Raw genomic sequence first — 19,313 nt, forward strand, 5'->3', positions numbered from 1 at the left:
TCTCTCCTTCAAATTAATAAATAACCTACCATATATTTTTAAAAAATTTAATCTCTACCATGGTGTTCCAGGTCCTACAAGATCTGTCCCATGATCACCACTCTCATCTCCATTCCTATACTCTCTTACTCAGCTCAAATCTGTTGCCAAACATGCCAAGTATTCCCACCTCAGGGCCCTCATACTTGCTTTTCATTCTTCCTGCAGTGTCCCCACCCCCCACCCCCAAACGGGCTTTGTACATGGGGAGCACCTTCTCGTCACTTGGACTACACCTCGAATGCCATGTCACCCTTTCCCGGCTACCCATTCTGAAGTAGCCACCCCACCCCACCTCATTCCTAGAGCCTCTCATCACTATCTCATTGTTCTATCTCACTGTGTTCACATGCTTACCCAAAACTAAACTTATTTTGTTGCTTTGTTTGATTATTGCCCATCATCTTCCTGCCCTCACGCTCTCTTAGAATGTAAGATCTTTGACAGTAGGGATATTATCAGTCTTATTCGATACTGTATTCTCAGCATTTGGAAAAATTCCTGTACACAGCTGTCAATCAATAAATATTTATTGAAAAATGGACGTGAGTTCCATATTAAAAAAATTTTTTTGGTGTTATATAACTTTAAAAAAAATCTTTTTATTTTGGAATAATTTCAGATTTATAGAAGAATTGCAGAGTTCCCATATACCTTTTACTCAGTATCCCCTAATGTTAATACATTTGTTAAAACTAAGAAATTAACATTGGAGTAACACTATGTATTAACTAAACTATGGACTATTCAGATTTCACCAGTTTTTCAATTAATGGTTTTTATTCTAGAATTTAATCTAGGGTATCACCTTACATTTAGTTATCACATCTCCTTAGTCTCCTCCAAGCTGTGACAATTTCTCAGTCTTCCCTTGCTTTTCATCACTTTGAAACTTTTGAAGAGTACTGTTCACATATTCTGCAAAATATCTAGAATGTCCCTCAATTTGGGTTTGTCTGATATGTTCTCATATTTAGAATGGTGTTATGCATTTTGGGGAAAAGTACCACAGAGGTGAAGTTTCTTCTTATCACATGATATGGGAGGTGGGGGTAAATGATATCAACATGACTTATCACTAGTGATACTGACCTTGATTACTTAAGATGATGTTTGCCAGGTTTCTACACTGCAAAGCTACTAGTTTTCCCTTTCCATACTCTCTACTCTTCGGAAGGGAGTCACTAAATCCATTCTAAACTCAAGGAGAGGGAAATTAAGAAATTCCCCTATAATGGGAAGTATCTACATATATCATTTCTTCCATTCATTTTCAATTATTGGGTTGGCCAAAAAGTTCATTTGGGCTTTTCATAAGCACCTATGGAAAACCCGAATGAACTTTTTGGCCAAACCAACATGAAAGAGAGAGGCAGTGGCTTTGCAGGAAGTCTCAAAAGACAGACATCATTTGATTATTTATTTATCTAAAGGAAAAACTGTATTTGTCAAATACTCTTACCTACCAGTATCAAGATACCAAAGATCCTTGCAGCAAACTTGACTATTCAGTGCTTTTTTGTAGCCATCTCTTCCACTCCAAAAATACAATCGAGTGCCAATTGCAACAGCACAGTGTCCAGCTCTTGGTCTTGGTCTTGAATTTTTTTTGTCTTCTTGAGAATCTGATACTAGGGTGGTCCATTCTGCTGTATCTAAAGACAGAAATATCCATGACTTATCTATTTTTCTTAAATGACAAAATAACAAAAGTTATTTTATTAATAAACTTTATTTTAATAACTCTTAAAAGACTCACCAAGATTTAAGTAAGAAAACGAACTGGTACATCTCCATTCACAATCATGAGGTGAAGTCTCAATATTTTCCCCCTTATGTGGAACCCATCCACCAAAGATGTACATCCTGAACAACAAAAAAAGAAAACATAAAGTAGCTGTTTTTTCCCTAAACCTTTAATTTTATTTTTTAGATTTAAAATGCTAAGAATAGACAAATTTACTTTTTCTTGACTCAAAGCTTCAGGACTAATAAATCACTTATCACTGTCAAGGTAATGGAAATACAACAGTGAATAAAGTGGTCTTCTTTCAAGAGTTTATAATTTTATGAAGCAATACAGAATCAGAATTATTTCTCTCTGACAAGTTATTTAAAGTGGGAAATATTTCAATTATAATACATTTGAAAAATCAATATTGTATGCAATATACTAAGGGTTGCCTCAGCGAGAAGGATACTCAAATGATCTATGACATCCAAAGTTAAATTTAGAATTGTATGTGTATAGTAACCAAAGAGAAGTAAGTTTCATATAACTTTGGTCACTGATATCATCAAACAAAAAACATTAGACTATGTTCCTCAGGGCCCTAAGGGTTCTCGAGACATGCCCGATGGCTGCTGAAGAAGAAAAAAGGCTCATCAGGAAGAGCTTAGGCCATGTAGCCTCATGTCAACCAAAGAAGCTCTATTTCTTTTTAATCTATTTTATATATTAGAGTTCCAATGGAAAAACCACATGTTATAAAAGGGTTCTGCTGTTTAAAAAAATGAATATCTTATTAGGTTTTGGTTATGGCTATTTTTAAAGAAGAACTAATGAGGTTCTAAATTACAACTAGGTGTTTCCTAAAACATTACTTTTAAGGTACAGTCCCTACACAGGTAAATGCTTACTTAAATTCTATTTAAACAATATTCCTAATTCTGGCCCAATGTTGTACAAAAAAGGGAACTTGCTGATAGTAACAGCTAACCTTTATGGAGTGCTCTCTATGTACCAGGCACTGTTTGAAGCATTTTATATGTATTAATTCACTCAATCCTCATGACAGCCTTGTGAAGGAGGTTTTACTATTATCCACATTTTATACCTGAGGAAACTGAGGTACAAATAAAGTTTCCTTGCCCCAGAACAGATAGGACAAGTATCAAAGCTCAGACCTGAATTCGGGCAATCTGGTTACAGAGTCCACATTCTATCCATAACACCATCCAAAGTATAATCATTGAGCATAGATGCTGAATACACACCTGAGTACAAATCAATATGTGAAAAATATGTAAAATATGTAAAAAGAAACAATGAGTTAGGTGTGTCAAATCTGTTGATGGAGGACAGGTCCGTTTGACAACACTCTACCTTACACTTATATAATACCTACTCTGTGCATGATATTGTAAGGAATGTGAAGAAGTAAAAGAGGTGGCGTGACAAGAAAATGGTAAGTATTTTGGCTCTTATGGGCGTATTACTTTATGCCCAGTAAAGTAAATAGTTACGTTATGCACACTAAGTATTTTAGCTCCTGTGGGCATATTACTTTATCTTCACTAAGCACAATCAAACATTATTAAATCATTTTCAAGAAACTAGCAGCATCACTCTTCTTTGTACCTATCTTTCTTAAGTTTGTTAAAAAGAAAAAAAAAAAGAAAGACTAAAAAACAGAAAAACACCATACTTATTTCCTATAACACTGGCTGTATGAAGGCTCCGTGGAAGTGGCACTGTCCCTTTAGTTTCTGGTTTTGACCATGACATAGTTTCTAAAAGTAAAAATAAGTATATTAGCAACTTAATCTAATAATAGCAAATTACTTCAACTTGCAGAATTAAAAAAAAAAAAAGGACTTACAAAAATGAAGCAAAGGGTTTCAAAACCATTACTTGAATTTCATCTTAAACATTTCCAGCTGACATAAATTGCCAATCACAGAAATCTATTTACACTTGAATGTTAGTATTTGTAATGGAGAGATGTATTTAGGGTGCTACCAATTTTGAATTAAAAGCAGATTAAGGATTTTAACAGTTTAAGTAAGAGCATATTGTGTACAAGACACTCAGAAGTGGGAGCACACATACCCTCCAAATATTCATTCCTACGATCCCTTAAACTAGCTATGCAAGGAGGTATTTCACTGACCAGCAGTAACATTACTAATGCCACATTTCCTGTAGACAGAGTAACCACATAAATTCAATCATCCTCAACTGGGACATCTCACAGAGTGAAAGGGGTACTATTGATAATTATGTGGGACAATAAGCATAAACCAGGACCATCCAAGGCAAACCAGAATATATGGTGACCTGACTTATAGGGAGCCCAGGAGAGTTACTGTCATAAATCAAATATTCATTTGTTCAACTTGACTGACCAGCAATCACTCATATCAAGTACAACTCAATAAAAACTGTAATCAAAAATATTTTTCAAAGCAATTTTTATATTTGCCTTTATCAATCATAATGAATTCCTGAGCCTGAATGAACTTAAGCTTACCTAAGTCAAGTTGCCATAGGTCATCAAGGCGAGCACCACACATTCCACCAAAAACATACATTTTAGGACTTCCTGAATCTCTTCTGCAATATATAACAGCTGTGTGGGATTCTCTTGGAGAAGGCACAATCCCTTTAGTCACTGGAATGCTCCAACCCACAACACCAGAACCATGCTGTAGCTCCAACTCATAGAAATCATTTAAATATCTAGGATATAATGAAAGAAATTAAAACATTAACATGATATACACTTTTTATTTGCTTTTTATTTCTATTTATAAAAATAATATATGCTTATTCATATAATACAGAAAGCCATTAGAAGAACAGAAACCCCATAACTCATTCATTCAACATGTATTTATCAAACACTACTATGTACCAGGCACTCTTGTGGGGATCAGTAGTGAACAGAAGAGATTAAAAAAATTCCTGCCATCATTTAGCCAGCACTCTTGTCCATGACAATACTGTGACGGTTTCAAAACATAGCTGCAAATTCCCTGACACTCTTCCCATGAGGAGGTAGGGTCTATGTCCCCTCTCCTTGGTGCTAGGTAGGTTGTGACTGCTTTGACTAATAGAGTGTGGTGAAATGACACTATGTGACTTCTGGGGCTCAGTCACAGAAGGTCAATGCAGCTTCACTATAGAACACTTGCACTTGGAATCCTGAACCTCCATGAAAGTCCAACTGTCACAAAACCACCATCTGGAGAGGACACAAGTAGGCACGCAGGATGACAGTCCCAGTTGAGTTCATCTTTCAGCCATCTCAGCTGAGGCATGAGACATGGCAGTGACCACTGAAGCCTTCCCATCTGAGGGCCTAGTCATCACTGCTGTGTCCTGTATAAATTCCCAATGTACAGAATCCACGAGCACAATAAAATGGTTGCTATTTTGCATCACTAACTTTTGGGGCAGTTTATTACATGGTACAGATAACCAGAACAATCACTATTGACAATAATTAGTAAATACCCTTTCAGACCTCTCTCTCTATGGATACCCACAGGTGTATAAGCAAGATATACTACAAATGTTGCTTTGTAACTTTTTTTCTTTTTAAATTTTCACTCTATAATGTCATAACAATGTCCTACATAGCTTTTTTACTCTAGAACTTGGCATGAAACTTCTCATCTATGACATGATGTTTTCAATGTTTTGAGCAAAGTGACATTTATAAGAATCTATCTCTCAATAAATTGAGTAATCAAATTATTACTCAAATATGAGGGCAAAATTAAACATTTTAGAACATATAAAACTGCAAAGTTTAGCCATATAATTGTTTTGTGAAAAAATGATGCTAGATCATCCAGGAAAAATAAAAAGAAATCCAAGAAAGAATACACTGAATAAAAGAAATGGTTGTGCAAAGAAACTAGTAATTTATAATTAAATTTAAATTGATGTTAATAACTGTGGCTGTGAGGTCTAAATAATCACTGGGAAAGACTGACCAAAAAATTAATTTCTTAACATTACTGTAGTCTGGAATAAGATTCACGACTCTACGAAACATATGTAAAAAGGGAGTAAGCAAAAAAAGGCTAAAGAAAAAGACAGTAATCTATTTCCAAAGAGGACAAGGCATCTTCAGTTTAAATGTGTATGATGATTTCCAAGCAACTAAGGGAAGCACAGAATTAGCATGTATAATTTTCAAATCATTAGAAGGAAAGAAAGAATCAAGAAAAACAATAAATCAAGAAAAAGGAAGGAGAAGGAAAAAAAGCAAAGCATAGTCTATGGAAATAAGATGGTTAGGGAAAAAAACCAACTATAAACAATGTCAGAAGAGAAGAGAAAAACTGAAAAAAAATTTAGTAAACATCACAGAATTTTCTTAATATAAAGAGCTCCTATGAAATCAAGATAATGACCAATCACACAATAGACATAGGTAAAAGGATATAAACAGGCAGTTCACAGAACAGGAAATAAAAATTATATAAATATATAAACACACATACACATACACAAATATTCAACCTCATCACAATTTTTACAAACCTAGCAAAGGCAGGGAAAGGGGTGTGGAGAAGCAACAACAAGCAGAGTAGATGGAAGACATAAAATTACAAGGGCAGGAAAAAACTTCCTTATTTTAAGACAAAGTCTCTTGGAGATAGGGAGTATGCAGGGGAAACAAAAGAACCCCAAATCCAACTATAAGCTATTAATAGCAGGATGATATTAAAACTATTTAACAACTGATATGGCATAGAGTTAAACAGATCAGAACGAATCCCAGCCAGTATGCTATACCAGTGCATACTAGTTAATTGTTAGTCCTATTTACATAAGATAAGTCTATAACAAAATAATACACACAGGTTGAAATTATATATGTAAGGAACAAAACACAAATTCACAATCACACTGGGAGATTTTAACATGTCATTCAGAAGTTATGACCTACACCCACAGGATAAAAAAGCTTTGAATAATAATTTAAAACATTGATTTAATAAAGAACCTTTTAGCCAGTCAAGAACTTATAATCTTTATGAAGAACTATGGAATAGTTACAAAAAATGACTGTGAAATAGACCACAAAAACAATCACTAAAAAGGAGAAATCCTATAGACCACATTTTTTTAACCTCAATATAATAAAACTAGATATTGGCAACAATAACAAAACTTTCCATTTTGAAATTTTTCTTTTTTTTTGGCCATACCACTCAGCTTGTGGGAACTTAGTTCCCCAACCAGGGATCGAGCCCAGGTCCATGACAGTGAAAGCCCGAGTCTTAACCACTGGACCACAAGAGAATTCCTCCATTTGGAAAACTTAAAAAATTATGGTCGGGCTTCCCTGGTGGCGCAGTGGTTGGGAGTCCGCCTGCCGATGCAGGGGACACGGGTTCGTGCTCCGGTCCGGGAGGATCCCACGTGCCGCGCAGCGGCTGGGCCCGTGAGCCGTGGCCGCTGGGCCTGCGCGTCCGGGGCCTGTGCTCCGCAACGGGAGAGGCCACAACAGTGAGAGGCCCGCGTACCGAAAAAAAAAAAAAAATTATGGTCAACATCCATTTTTTGGTTAAAAAGATAGAAAAAATGAATTAGCAAACTATAGATTTAAGAAAACTTCCTTATATATATGGAATCTAAAAAATACAACAAACTAGTAAATGTAACAAAAAAGAACCAGACTCACAGATATAGAGGACAAACTGTGGTTAGCACTGGAGAGAGGGAAGTGGGGAGGGACAACATGGGGTAGGGAATTAAGAGGTACAAACTATTAGGTATAAAATAAGCTACAAGGACATACTGCACAACACGGAGAATATCGCCAACATTTTATAATTATAAATGGAGTATAACCTTAAAAAATTGTGAATCACTATACTGTACGTACACCTGTTACTTATGTAATATTATACAACTATACTTCATATATAACTTTTTTAGAACTTCCTTAATCTGATCAAAGGCATATACTAGAGACCTACAGCAAACGTCACAATTAAAGATAGAAAGGTAAATATATTAATGAAACAGAAGAGAGTCTAGAACAAGAGCTCACAAACTTCTTCTGTAAAGAGCTAGATAGTAAATATTTTAAGCTTTGTAGGCCATAAATGCTGTCACAACTACTCAACTCTGCCCTTTTAATATGAAAGCAGCCAGAGACAATATGTAAATGAATGCAGATGGCTGTGTTCCAATGAAACTTTACTAGCAAAAACAGGCAGCAGGCCAAATTTTGTCTACAGAGAGTAGTTTGTAACCCCTGGTCTAGAGAGTCTAGAAAAAGACCCAATTCTAAGAGAATTAAGATATGACAGAGATGGGAGTTCAACACATTGTGTGTGGGGGGGGATTGGCTTATTTAATAAATGGTGGTGGGAGAACTGAAAACTCATTCAGAAGAAAAAGTAAAAAGCCTCACACTAGTCACAGAAATATATTCCAAATGCATTAATATTTTAAACACAAAAACAAAGCTGTGAATGTACTAGAAGAAAATATAGAAAAATTATTTCTATAGTTTTGGGACAGGAGATTTTTCCTAATAAGCAGGATACAAACCAGAAAGCCATTAAAAAGTATATTGTCATACTTGATAAAACAAAAAGGAAAACCCTTAAAAAAGGGGGGGAAGCAAACAGAAGACTTGGGAAAAAATATTTGGAACATATAAAACAAATTACATAGAGAACTCCTAAGAATGACTAATAAAAAGAAAAACGAAAATCCATGAAAATATGATTAGAAATAATAAATGAATTCAGCAAGGTCACAGGATACAAGATCAATATACAAAGACCAAATGTATTTCTATATGCTAGCAATGAACAATCCAAAAATGAAATTAAGAAACCAAATCTATTCACAATGTCATCAAAAAGAATAAAAAGTTAGAAATAAATTTAACAAAATAAAAGCAAGATTTGTACATTGAAAACCTCAAGATATTGCTGACTGACAATAAAGAAGATCTAAATAAATGTAGAGACATTCCATGTTCATAGACTGGAAGACTCAATACTAATAAGATAGCAACTGTCCACAAATTGATCTATATAGTCAACACAATCCCTATCAAAATCCCAGAAGACCTTTTTGCAGAAATTGGCAAGTTGATCCTAAAATTTATACAGAAATGTAAAGGATTCAGAATAGCTAAAACATTCTTGAAAAAAGAGTAATAAAATTTGAGAACTTATCAAAATTCAAATCTTTGTGCTTCAAAAGATACCATTAAGAAAATAAAAAGACAAACTACAGATTGGAGAAAATATTTGCAAATCACATATTTGATTTTTTAAAAAACAAACCTGTACACAGAACATATAAAGAACACTTATAATTCAATAATAAGAATACAAGCAACTAAATTTTATTTTTAGATTTATTTTATTGAGGTATAGTTGATTTACAATGTTACGTTAATTTCTGCTGTACAGCAAAGTGATTCAGTTATACATATAAATATATACATTCTTTTTCATATTCTTTTCCATTATGGTTTATCACAGGATATGGAATATAGTTCCCTGTGCTATACAGTAGAACCTTGTTGTTTATCCATTCTCTATATAATAGTTTGCATCTGCTAATCTCAAACTCCCAATCCATCCGTCCCCCACACCCCCGCCCTTGGCAACCACAAGTCTGTTCTCTATGTCTGTGAGTCTCTTTCTGTTTCATAGATAAGTTCATTTGTGTCATATTTTAGATGCCACATATAAGTGATCTCATGTGGTATTTGTCTTTCTCTTTCTGACTTACTTCACTTAGTATGATAATCTCTAAGTCCATCCATGTTGCTGCAAATGGCATTATTTCATTCTTTTTTATGGCTATGTAGTATTCCATTGTATATGTGTACCACATCTTCTTTATCCATTCATCTGTCTTTGGACATTTAGGTTGTTTCCAAGTCTTGGCTACTGTGAATAGTGAGGCTATGAACACAGGCATGCATGTATTTTTTTGAATTATAGTTTTTTCCAGATATATGCCCAGGAATGGGACTGCTGGACCATATGACAACTCTATTTTTAGTTTTTTGTGAAACCTCCATACTGTTTTCCATAGTGGCTGCAGCAATTTACATTCCCACCAACAGTGTAGGAGGGTTCCCTTTTCTCCACACCCTCTCCAGCATTTATTATTTGTAGACTTTTTAATGATGGCCATTCTGACTGGTGTGAGGTGGTACCTGATTGCAGTTTTGATCTGTATTTCTCTAATAATTAGCAATGTTCAGCATCTTTTTTGTGCCTGTTGGTCAAGTGTATCTAACAAATGAGCAGAAATTTGAATAGAAATTTCATCAAACAAGATATATGAATGGCTAAAAAGTTCATGAAAAGAATCTCAACATCACTGGCCATTAGGGAAATGCAAATTAAAACCACAATAAGATACCACCTTATACCCACTAGGTTGGCTACAAAAAAAAAGACAGACAATAACAAGTATTAGCAAGGATGTGGAAAATTTGGAACTTATACATTGCTGGTGGGAAGGTAAGATGGAAGTCACTTTGGAAAACAGTTTGGTAGTACTTAAGAAGTTAAATATAAATTTCCCACATGACTCAGCAATTCTATTACTAGGTATCTAATCAAGAGTAATGAATACATGTCCATAGAAAGACCTGTATGCAAATGATCATAACAGCATTATTCATAAAAGCCAAAAACTGGAAACAATCCAAATGTCTACCAACTGATGAACAGATAAACAAAATGTGATATATCAATACAATGGAGTATTATTCAGCAATAAAAAGAAATATTTGATACATGCTACAACATGGTTGAATCTTAAGAACATTATGCTAAGTGAAAGAAGATAAATGCACAAAAGCACATATATATGAAATGTTCAGAAAAGGCTAATCTACGGAGACAGAAAGTAGACTGGTAGTTGCCTGGGGATTGGTATGGGAATGGGGACTGACTGCAAATGAATAAGAAGTTTCTTTTGGAGTGATGGAAATGTTCTAGAACTGGATTGTGGTGATGGTTACACAACACTGTAAATTACTAAAAATCATTGAATTGTACATATAAAAAGGATGAATTTTATGGTATATAATATATACTTCAACTTTTAAAAATAGAAAAATAAACAAGGACCTGAACAATTTCAAAAAAGTAATTGTAAATATCCAATAAGCATTGTTAAGCAAGCTCATTCCTAGTTTAAAAATAAATCAAGATAAACCCATGAAATGTATTTCACCAATTATGTTGGCAAAAACTAAGAAGAGTGAGATGATTCAGTATTGCTGAGGGTATAAGCACTCTCGTACACAGTTATTAGGAGTATAAAATAGTTCCATCTCTTTGGAGGTTGATTCAGGGGTACCTAAACAAACTTAAATGTACTCTTTGACCAACACCCTCCCCCCCATTCCATTTATAAGTATCAATCCTACAAAAATATTTATACATGTGTAAAAACTGTAATAGCAAAATTATGGAAATATTTAAATGTCCATCTGTAGGGGAGTGGTTAGATAATTTGCATAATCCAGACTACTTTTCAGCCTTTAAAAAATAGGCCAATCCATATCTACTGCCATGTAAAGATATATTGTTAAAAGTAAAAAACAAACAAAAAAACCCAAACAAGTAAACACCCGAAGTCATAAAGCAAGAAGAAAGATCTCACTTGTATAAAAAAAAAACATGTCTGCGTAGAATCAGATTAAGGTTCCCAAGACCCCTCTCCCAGAAAGCAGAACATGTATCCTTGCATCACCGACTCAGGTCTTGGCCTTACGGCCTGCTCTGACCAATGGAATGTCAACAGAAATGAATGTGCTAGCTTTAATCAAGGTTTTAAAAAGTATCACGTGTATCTAGTTATTCCCTCAAGCAGCATAAACTTGAGAAGCTTACCCTTAACACAACAAAAGCTAATACAATGTGTTACATGAAAAAGGTTCCAAAAGATATACATCAAACTGAATTATGTGTGCTTGCCTATGTTGGGGAACAGTGATGCTATGAGAAAGAACTTTGTATACTTTTTAGTTTCTTGAATTTTACAATCTGTATCTAAAAAAAATTTGTTTAATGGAAATGAAAAAAAGACATGTGCTAAAAGTAAAAGTATCTGGATTAGTGTGGTGGTATAAATTCTTTTCCTTTTCTCCAGTTTCCAATTTTTCCATGTAGTTTTAGTATGTTATTTTTTAAAGTCTGGAGGAAAAAAAAAAGCTAAGACTCTATTATCAGTCTAATATAGGTAAAAAGACACATTATAATGGTGATGACAACTACTGATATTGCTGATGGCAACTTGAAAGTCCTTTAAAAATTATTCCAATAATCTTATTTAGCAATCACAATGACACTGAAAGGTAGGTATTTAATCACTCCCATTTCACAGTGAAGGAAAACAGGCTTAGATTACTTCCACTAAAGGACACATACACGGTAAGCAGTGAATCAGAAAACAGCCTTTTGGATTCTAAACCTCCAAATCCTGAATGCTATAATGACCATGTGATCAAAACATTATGCAAAAAGAAAAGAGGCAGTGATTAATTCTGTTTGGAAAAAGGAGGAGAGAATTGGTTCTGAAAGTACTTGCTTGTGTGAACCACTCTTAACAGCTTCCTATGAGAAAAATGGAAATGATAGCCTTCATTTTATATTCAGATTTTTGTTACCAACTCTCAGAGAAATATAATTTGAAAATATCCATTTATTACTTTTCATTATCACTTATGACAACTAAAATTCATTATGGCTCAACATATACAAATATATTGCCACAAGCAGTTACATTAATATCAATTTAATAAGATGATTTCTGATCGGAAAAGGCACAGTTTTGAAAACAGATATACTCCAGGGACTAAGGAAAACACAAAATGGACACAAATTTGTTCACTGTTAGGTTTAATTGAAAATGGCTAAGCTTCATCACCTTTGATAATTAAAGATGGAAGAAATTAAATGTTCTTAAGCTAAATCGTAAAATAAACATTTGGTCTGAAAAAGTGTTGGCATACCTGGGAACATTATTGTTTGAATCTTCACTTTCATTTGCCAGGCCACCAAACAAATAGCATTTGTTACCATATAAAGAGAAACTATGTCCCAGCCGAGGACAAGGAGGTAAACCAGAAGAAGGGGGATACGGTTTCACTTTTTTCCATAACCAACGACTTGCCTAAAAAAGAGCGTAAATACTCTCAGACAAAATCAGGAAAGTGCTCCTATATTGTCAATAGTGTAACATCATACCAATACATTTTAATCTGAATCCAATCAGAAGGCTTCAATAAGCTACTTTTGGGACAAATGACAAGTTAACCAGATAACTGCGGGAATTAAAATGAGTGTTCCAATAGAAATTCAGTCTAGTCTTCCATATTCACAGCTTTCCACAATGGCAAACTAAGCTTATAATAATAAACACTAGCAGTTATAAAATATTTTCCAAATGAATAATTCAACATTATTTATAGCTTTAAGATTAAATGTAATTTATGTACTCTCACTTCTTGAAATTAGGTAATCCATGGATGGTATATATTTTAACCTTTAAATAAACATAAAGCTCATTTAAAAAAAAATTTTTTTTCTTGGCCGCCGCATGGCATGCGAGATCTTAGTTCCCCAACTAGGGATCGAACCTGTGCCCCCTGCAGTGGCAGTGCGGAGTCTCAACCACTGGACCACCAGGGAAGTCCAACATAAAGATCATTTAACAAACCAAACTCCAAAACTTATTCTCTAGCCACGGATGCTTTCTTTATCTAAAACTATTTTTGAAAAATGTTTAAATGGACTGCTTATAAATAGGCATAATCCACCTACATCTGCCAACTACCAGATACCCTTATGATCACAGCCCTGGGAATATACAGTTCAGGAATAAAAGTCAGTTAGGGCTGTCACAGAGGGCTCTGGGTCTGGTTTGTTAGAGAGTAAAATCTAGAAAGGCTATTTGAAACTGTTACCCCTGTTGTATGTACTGCCAGAAAAGGGGAAAAAAGTGATTATTAGCATGAGGGTAACAATTTCTATAACTAAGGCAGAAGTTTTCAAAAAAGTATGGTCTGGAGACCAGCAGGAGCAGGTGGGAACTCAGTAGGAATGCAAATTCTCTGTAGAGAATACTGATTCAGAAACTCTGAGGGCGGGGCCCAGCAATCTGTGTTTTCACAAACCCTCCAGGTGCTTCTGCTGCAGGCTAGAGTTAAAGAAGGACTGCACTAAGATACAAAAGCTCAAACATACTACTTGTACAACTGAGGCTAAGTAACAGGTATCTTAATGTTACAAATGTTGCACTGGGTATTGGAAAAAGACTTACATTAGAAACTTCGGCTTTGGGACTTCCCTGGTGGTCCAGCGGATAAGACTCTGTGCTCCCAATGCAGGGGACACGGGTTTGATCCCTGGTCAGGGAACTAGATCCCACATCCCACATGCCACATGGTGCGGGCAAAAAAAAAAAAAAAAAGAAAACTTTGGCTTTTTAGTGAAGTGGAAATGTTTTCTTTGAAGCTATGAAATGTGAAGCTCACACTAGTTTAAGCACGTTAATGAAACATTTTGCAATCTTTCAAAGAATTATGAGCAATATCATTAAAATTTCAGGTTGAGATAATAAATTTGAAATACACTTACTTGTAACTCATATAACTCATTGCTGTATCTTCCGTATTCAACCATTCCCCCAAATACTAATATTCTGGTACCATCACAGACAAATCCATGGGCAGCACAGCCTGGAGGGATGTCTCCTCTAACAGCTGGCAGGAACCACTGATTTGTAACTAGTTGCCAAAATAAAATTAAAACCAATTATAATAAACAGTTATCACAAACTATGAGTATGTACTTTTATATGAATCATTTATATCAGTGGTTCTTAATTGGGAATGATTTTGCCCCCCGAGGGAGAAACAAAAAAATTTCAGTTGTCAGAACTGCAGAAGGAGGGTGTTACTGGCAACTAGTGGGTAGAAGGCTGGGGATATAGGGCAGCCCCTAAAACAAACAAAATTATCCGGTTCAAATGTCAATAGTGCTGCTGTTGAAAACCCTGATCTATAAATGTCAATAGTGCTGCTGTTGAAAACCCTGATCTATATCACTTAATTTCTCAACAAAAACCCTACTTGGGGAGCATCATCCTCTCCATTTTACAAGTGAAAACTTTCACACTTAGGCTCAGTAACTTTAGGGCTGATCCTTGAGCAACCGGCAGAGCAAAATTCAAACCAGGTCTAACTATTCCACAGCCAAGGTTTTTACAGTCTACCAAACTGTCGACTAGCTTTTTAACTTTTTTATGCTGGGGTGCCAGGAGGAGGAGAAGGTGAAAAAATAAAGTTTCCCCTACTCCATCATTTTATTAATTTTAAATGACCACTACGATTAAGTTGTTTGGTCAAAGAAAAGTTATTGATCACGACATAAACCTCAAACTCATTAATTAGCCTTATACCAAGAAAACTGCTTCCTTAGGACTGCTGGCGCATTTACAAGTGGGAAAAATGAAATTCCAACCTCCTTTCTGTTCCACGGAGGTACTCAAAGTCAGGGCCTCCGCGGCCGGGGGCATTTCTGATGTGCAACGGCGCTCAAGGCGACAGTCCTCCCCGAGCGCCGAACGGCTGAGCTTGGGCACACACACCCAACCATGCAGATAGGCGCCGGTATCACCCACGAGCCACTTCCCCGCCAGTGAAGAGGGCTACCAACGGGGTAAGAATCTTGACTGCCAACTGCCAGGTACGGGGCTGTATTTGGGGTGAAAGTACCAGAAGGCCTCTCGTTTTCCTTCCTCATCTCCCCTATATTCTCTTCCTCCTAAGGAAGGCAGGCAGGCAAAGACGCGAAAGGCCCGGAGGGGCTCCGGTTTGGAGGTGGGTTTTGACAGGGAGGGATCTCGGGGCCCCGGAGTGGGCGAGACTTCGGGAAGAGGCCCAGGCGGATGGAAACAGTCTCTCAAGCCTACGTCCGCCAGCAGGGCTGGGGCGGGGGGGTCCGGGACCGCCTGCCCGAGGGCCGGCGCGCCCCGCTCGGGGGCCGGTTCCGCCCCGCGAACCCCGGGGAAACGGAGCTACGGCCCGGGACGCTGCGGGATTGGGGGCCCCCGGCCGAGACTCGCTCCCCGCCGCCCGCCGGAGGAGGTAGTGACCCGGCGGTGACAGCTGTCAGGGCCGCGGCCGCCGCCTCGTCTCCCCTCCCCCTCCGCGGCTCCCACAGGCGGGGCCGAAGAACCGCCACCGCGCCTACCCGTGTTGTAGACGTGCAGCTCGTCGGCGATGCCCTCGTTGCCCCCTCCAAAGATGATCATCAGCTCCCGGATGGCCACCGCTCGGTGTCCGTGCCGGGCGCGGGGGACCGGCCCCGTGAAAGAGGAAACCCGCCTCCAGTTGAGGAGGCTGGGAGCCGCCATCTTCCCAACCCCCGCCCCTCTGTCCACAATGCACCTCGCCTTCTCCGGCGCCGCTGCTCCGGGAGGAGGGCTGGGACCCGCCTCCAGCTGTGCACGCGGGAGGAGGGGAACCGCACGGAGGAAGGTGATGGTCACGTGACCGCGGGCGTCCAGGGCGAGGATGGAGGGCTGCGGGGAGCAGAGGGGGTCCTGGCAAGGGAGCCCCGCCCCCGGGTGACGTGGCTGGTGTTGGCACCCTGGACAAGGGATTTTAGGGTGGAAGGAAATTTCCTACCGACCAGTCTCCCCTCCCCATCCAGAGCCTCCAGTTTTTTATTTGCGGGAGAAGATACAGCGTTTTCCTTTACGGCCACTTTGAGCATCTAGGATGTGCGGGCAAGTCAGACCCTTTAAAACAGGGGTTCCCAACCCCCAGGCCGGAGACCGCAACCTGTCCGGGCCTGTTAGGAAAGGGGCCACACAGCAGGGGGTGAGCAGGAGGTGAGCGAAGCTTCCTCTTCGCCTGAACTATTCCCGCCCCCCATTCCGTGGAAAAATTGGCTTCCACGAAGCCCGTCCCTGGTGCCAAAAAGGTTGGGGACAGATGCTTTAAACAATGACAACACAGCAAGAGAAAAGCTCTCGTAGAGGTTTTGAAGTGCGGGGAGCGCGGGGAGAGGAGAGGGAAGTCCATCTCCGCCGAGGGCGTGACTGCGCGCAGAGCGCCTGGGCGTAGAGGATGCCCCTGAAGGCTGGGGGAGGGAGGTAGTATGGACCATGGTGGAGAGGCCGCGAGCGCTGCGTGCCACCCGCGGCTAGGAACACCGGAGGGAAGGTGGGAGCTAAGCCTGCAAAGGCAAATCAGGCAGATCAGATTTGGAGGGTGACATGCCAAGAAGTTTAGGAACGGTGAGCCGCGAAAGTTGTTTTGTTTTGCTTAAGCAGGTGGGAGGTTATATATAGATTTATCTTTCATTACTGTCTAACATTTGAGGGTCTTTCATTGACAAGCACTGTCCTCCTTGCCTTGTATGAATTAACTTGTGATTATCCTAACAATCCAGTGAAGTGGGTACTGTTATTTCCCTTTCGTGGATGGGGAAATGAGGCACAGAAAAGTAAAGTAATTTTCTCATGGGCACACAGCAGAAAAGAATTAGGGCCAGTATTCAAACGCAGAACTTCTGATTCCAGAGACCCAACCCCTAACCACTGAACCATACTTACCGTGAATACAGTCATAAGTAACCCTGTTAAGTCCGGGCTTCTTTGTGATCTGGTCCTACACAGAATCACACTCAAAGTAATACAAGTCCAGCGGCAGAGGTGGGGGCGAGGGGGAATGAAAGCAATTTAAATCACTACCTCACACTCTCAAGAAGGTATCAAAGAGGGAATACACATAATGGTAGGCCAAATTTCCTAAAATTTCATTTCGCTCGTCTTACTATCTTCAATTTCTCTCGTATGCCTAGTTCATTTCTCCTCCCCCAATTCCCTCAAGCCTAACCATGCCTCTCCCACCTTCTCATTCATCTAAACTTCCTTTTGAGATGTAATTCTCTCCCTTTTAAAAAGGAATTCTTACTATTCTTTCCAGCTCCTGCTTTTCAAGTGTTTCCTGTCACTGATTAATTCCCCACTTTCATAATATGGTCAAAGAGAATTTGGAATTGGAATAGGAAGGTGGCTGGAAACAAAGAAAGCTATGAATATTTATGTACTGATATTTTTCTTGGTCACATACAGAACTTGGGCTCTTAAATGTTTCAGTTAAAAAGTTTTTAGGTATCTGAAACAATACTGGAAAAGTTGGGGTAGAGCCATGAGTTTTTCATAAAACTTTAAATACTTCATTTAAAGAATTGTATTTTATTCTGAGAGTTTAGTGTTAAAATGTCCTACCTTTTATGACTGATGCTGTAAGTGGATGGTAGTTTTTCTTTGTTTGTTTTGTTTTTTTTAATATCCTTATAGCAAAAGACTAAGGGTAAAGTTAAAAGTTGTAAACCCAATGTTGATATTCAAATTAAAAAAAAATCAAAACTGGTGTATGATATTTGAAAGTCTGAAAATCTCTGAACTAAGGGAGAGATGAAGGCAAAATGTTAAGACAAAGGAGATTACAAGTGATAACTGGTTGCTTAGATAAGGAGCTTCAGGATAGTGGTGGAGGTCTGTATTAGTTTCCTAAGACTGCTGTAACAAAGTACCACAAACCAGGTGTATTAAAACAACAGAAATTTGTTGTCTCACAGTTCTAGAGTCTAGAAATCCAAAATCAGGGACATGATCCCTCTGAAACCTGTAGGGAAGAATACTTCCTTGCCTCTTTCTGGCTTCTGGTGGTGGCCGTCAATCCTAGGCCTTCCTTGGCTTGTAGCAGCATCACTCCAACCTCTGCCTCCATCATCGTATGGTGTTGTCCCTGTGTGTCTGTGTTTCTTCTCTTCTTATAAGTTCACTAGTCGTATCAGATTAGGGCCCACCTAATGGCCTCACCTTAACTTGTTTACATCTGCAAAGGCCTTATGTTCAAATAAGGTCACAATCACAGGTTAGAACTTAAACATATCTTTTTTGGGGGGACACAGTTCAATACATGACAGGATGCTTAATCCAGTGGGAAAGATATTTTACCAGAGCACCTTTGACTCAATGCTGCTTAAGCGAGGAGTCTAGAATAGGTCCCCAATTCTCAAGAAAGCTACCTTCAATCTTTGAAACTTTAATAATGGAAGTTACCACCTAGGAGGTGAGTGTAGAAAGGGAAGAGAAAAATGAGGCAGAATAGTGCCCTGAAGAAACCAACTCTTAAGAGGTAAAGACAGCAGGAGGCTCTCATGAACGAAATGGGGAACGAATAGCCAGAGAAGTCAAAAGGGAACTGGGTGAGGGCGATGTCAAAGAAGCCACAGGCTAAGGGGCTTTCACAGAGTGGAAGTGGTTATCAAAGCCAAGAGCCATAGAGAGGTCAGATAAGAAAAATACGAAGCAGCAACGTCTGCAAACTAAGAGGTTATTAATGGCCTAGATTAAAATATTCATTGGAGTGGGAGGAGGGAAGCCACAGAAGATTGAAGAATGAATAACAAGTGAGGACGCACAGATAACATGTATAATCTACTTTTTACAG

At 38.2% G+C, this 19,313-nt stretch overlaps 1 protein-coding gene across 3 annotated transcripts in view; it reads right to left on the reverse strand.

Moving 5' to 3' along the window:
* The window catches only part of HCFC2 (host cell factor C2), a 48,034-nt gene extending 31,824 nt beyond the window's left edge, over nucleotides 1-16,210 (reverse strand). For all 3 annotated transcript variants that reach the window (XM_081249889.1, XM_081249888.1, XM_081249887.1), the window contains exons 1-7: nucleotides 16,036-16,210; nucleotides 14,419-14,567; nucleotides 12,792-12,952; nucleotides 4,293-4,501; nucleotides 3,468-3,552; nucleotides 1,799-1,905; nucleotides 1,506-1,694 (exon numbers count right to left, since the gene is read on the reverse strand). In XM_081249889.1, the coding sequence (XP_081106015.1) occupies nucleotides 1,506-1,694; nucleotides 1,799-1,905; nucleotides 3,468-3,552; nucleotides 4,293-4,501; nucleotides 12,792-12,952; nucleotides 14,419-14,567; nucleotides 16,036-16,198 (1,063 nt within the window). In that variant the 5' untranslated portion in view covers nucleotides 16,199-16,210. The remainder of the gene's footprint in view (nucleotides 1-1,505; nucleotides 1,695-1,798; nucleotides 1,906-3,467; nucleotides 3,553-4,292; nucleotides 4,502-12,791; nucleotides 12,953-14,418; nucleotides 14,568-16,035) is intronic.
* Between the last annotated feature and the right edge of the window lie 3,103 nt (nucleotides 16,211-19,313).

The sequence above is a fragment of the Mesoplodon bidens genome, assembly GCF_964165515.1.
Source record: "Mesoplodon bidens genome assembly, chromosome: 11".
NCBI lineage: Eukaryota > Metazoa > Chordata > Mammalia > Artiodactyla > Ziphiidae > Mesoplodon > Mesoplodon bidens.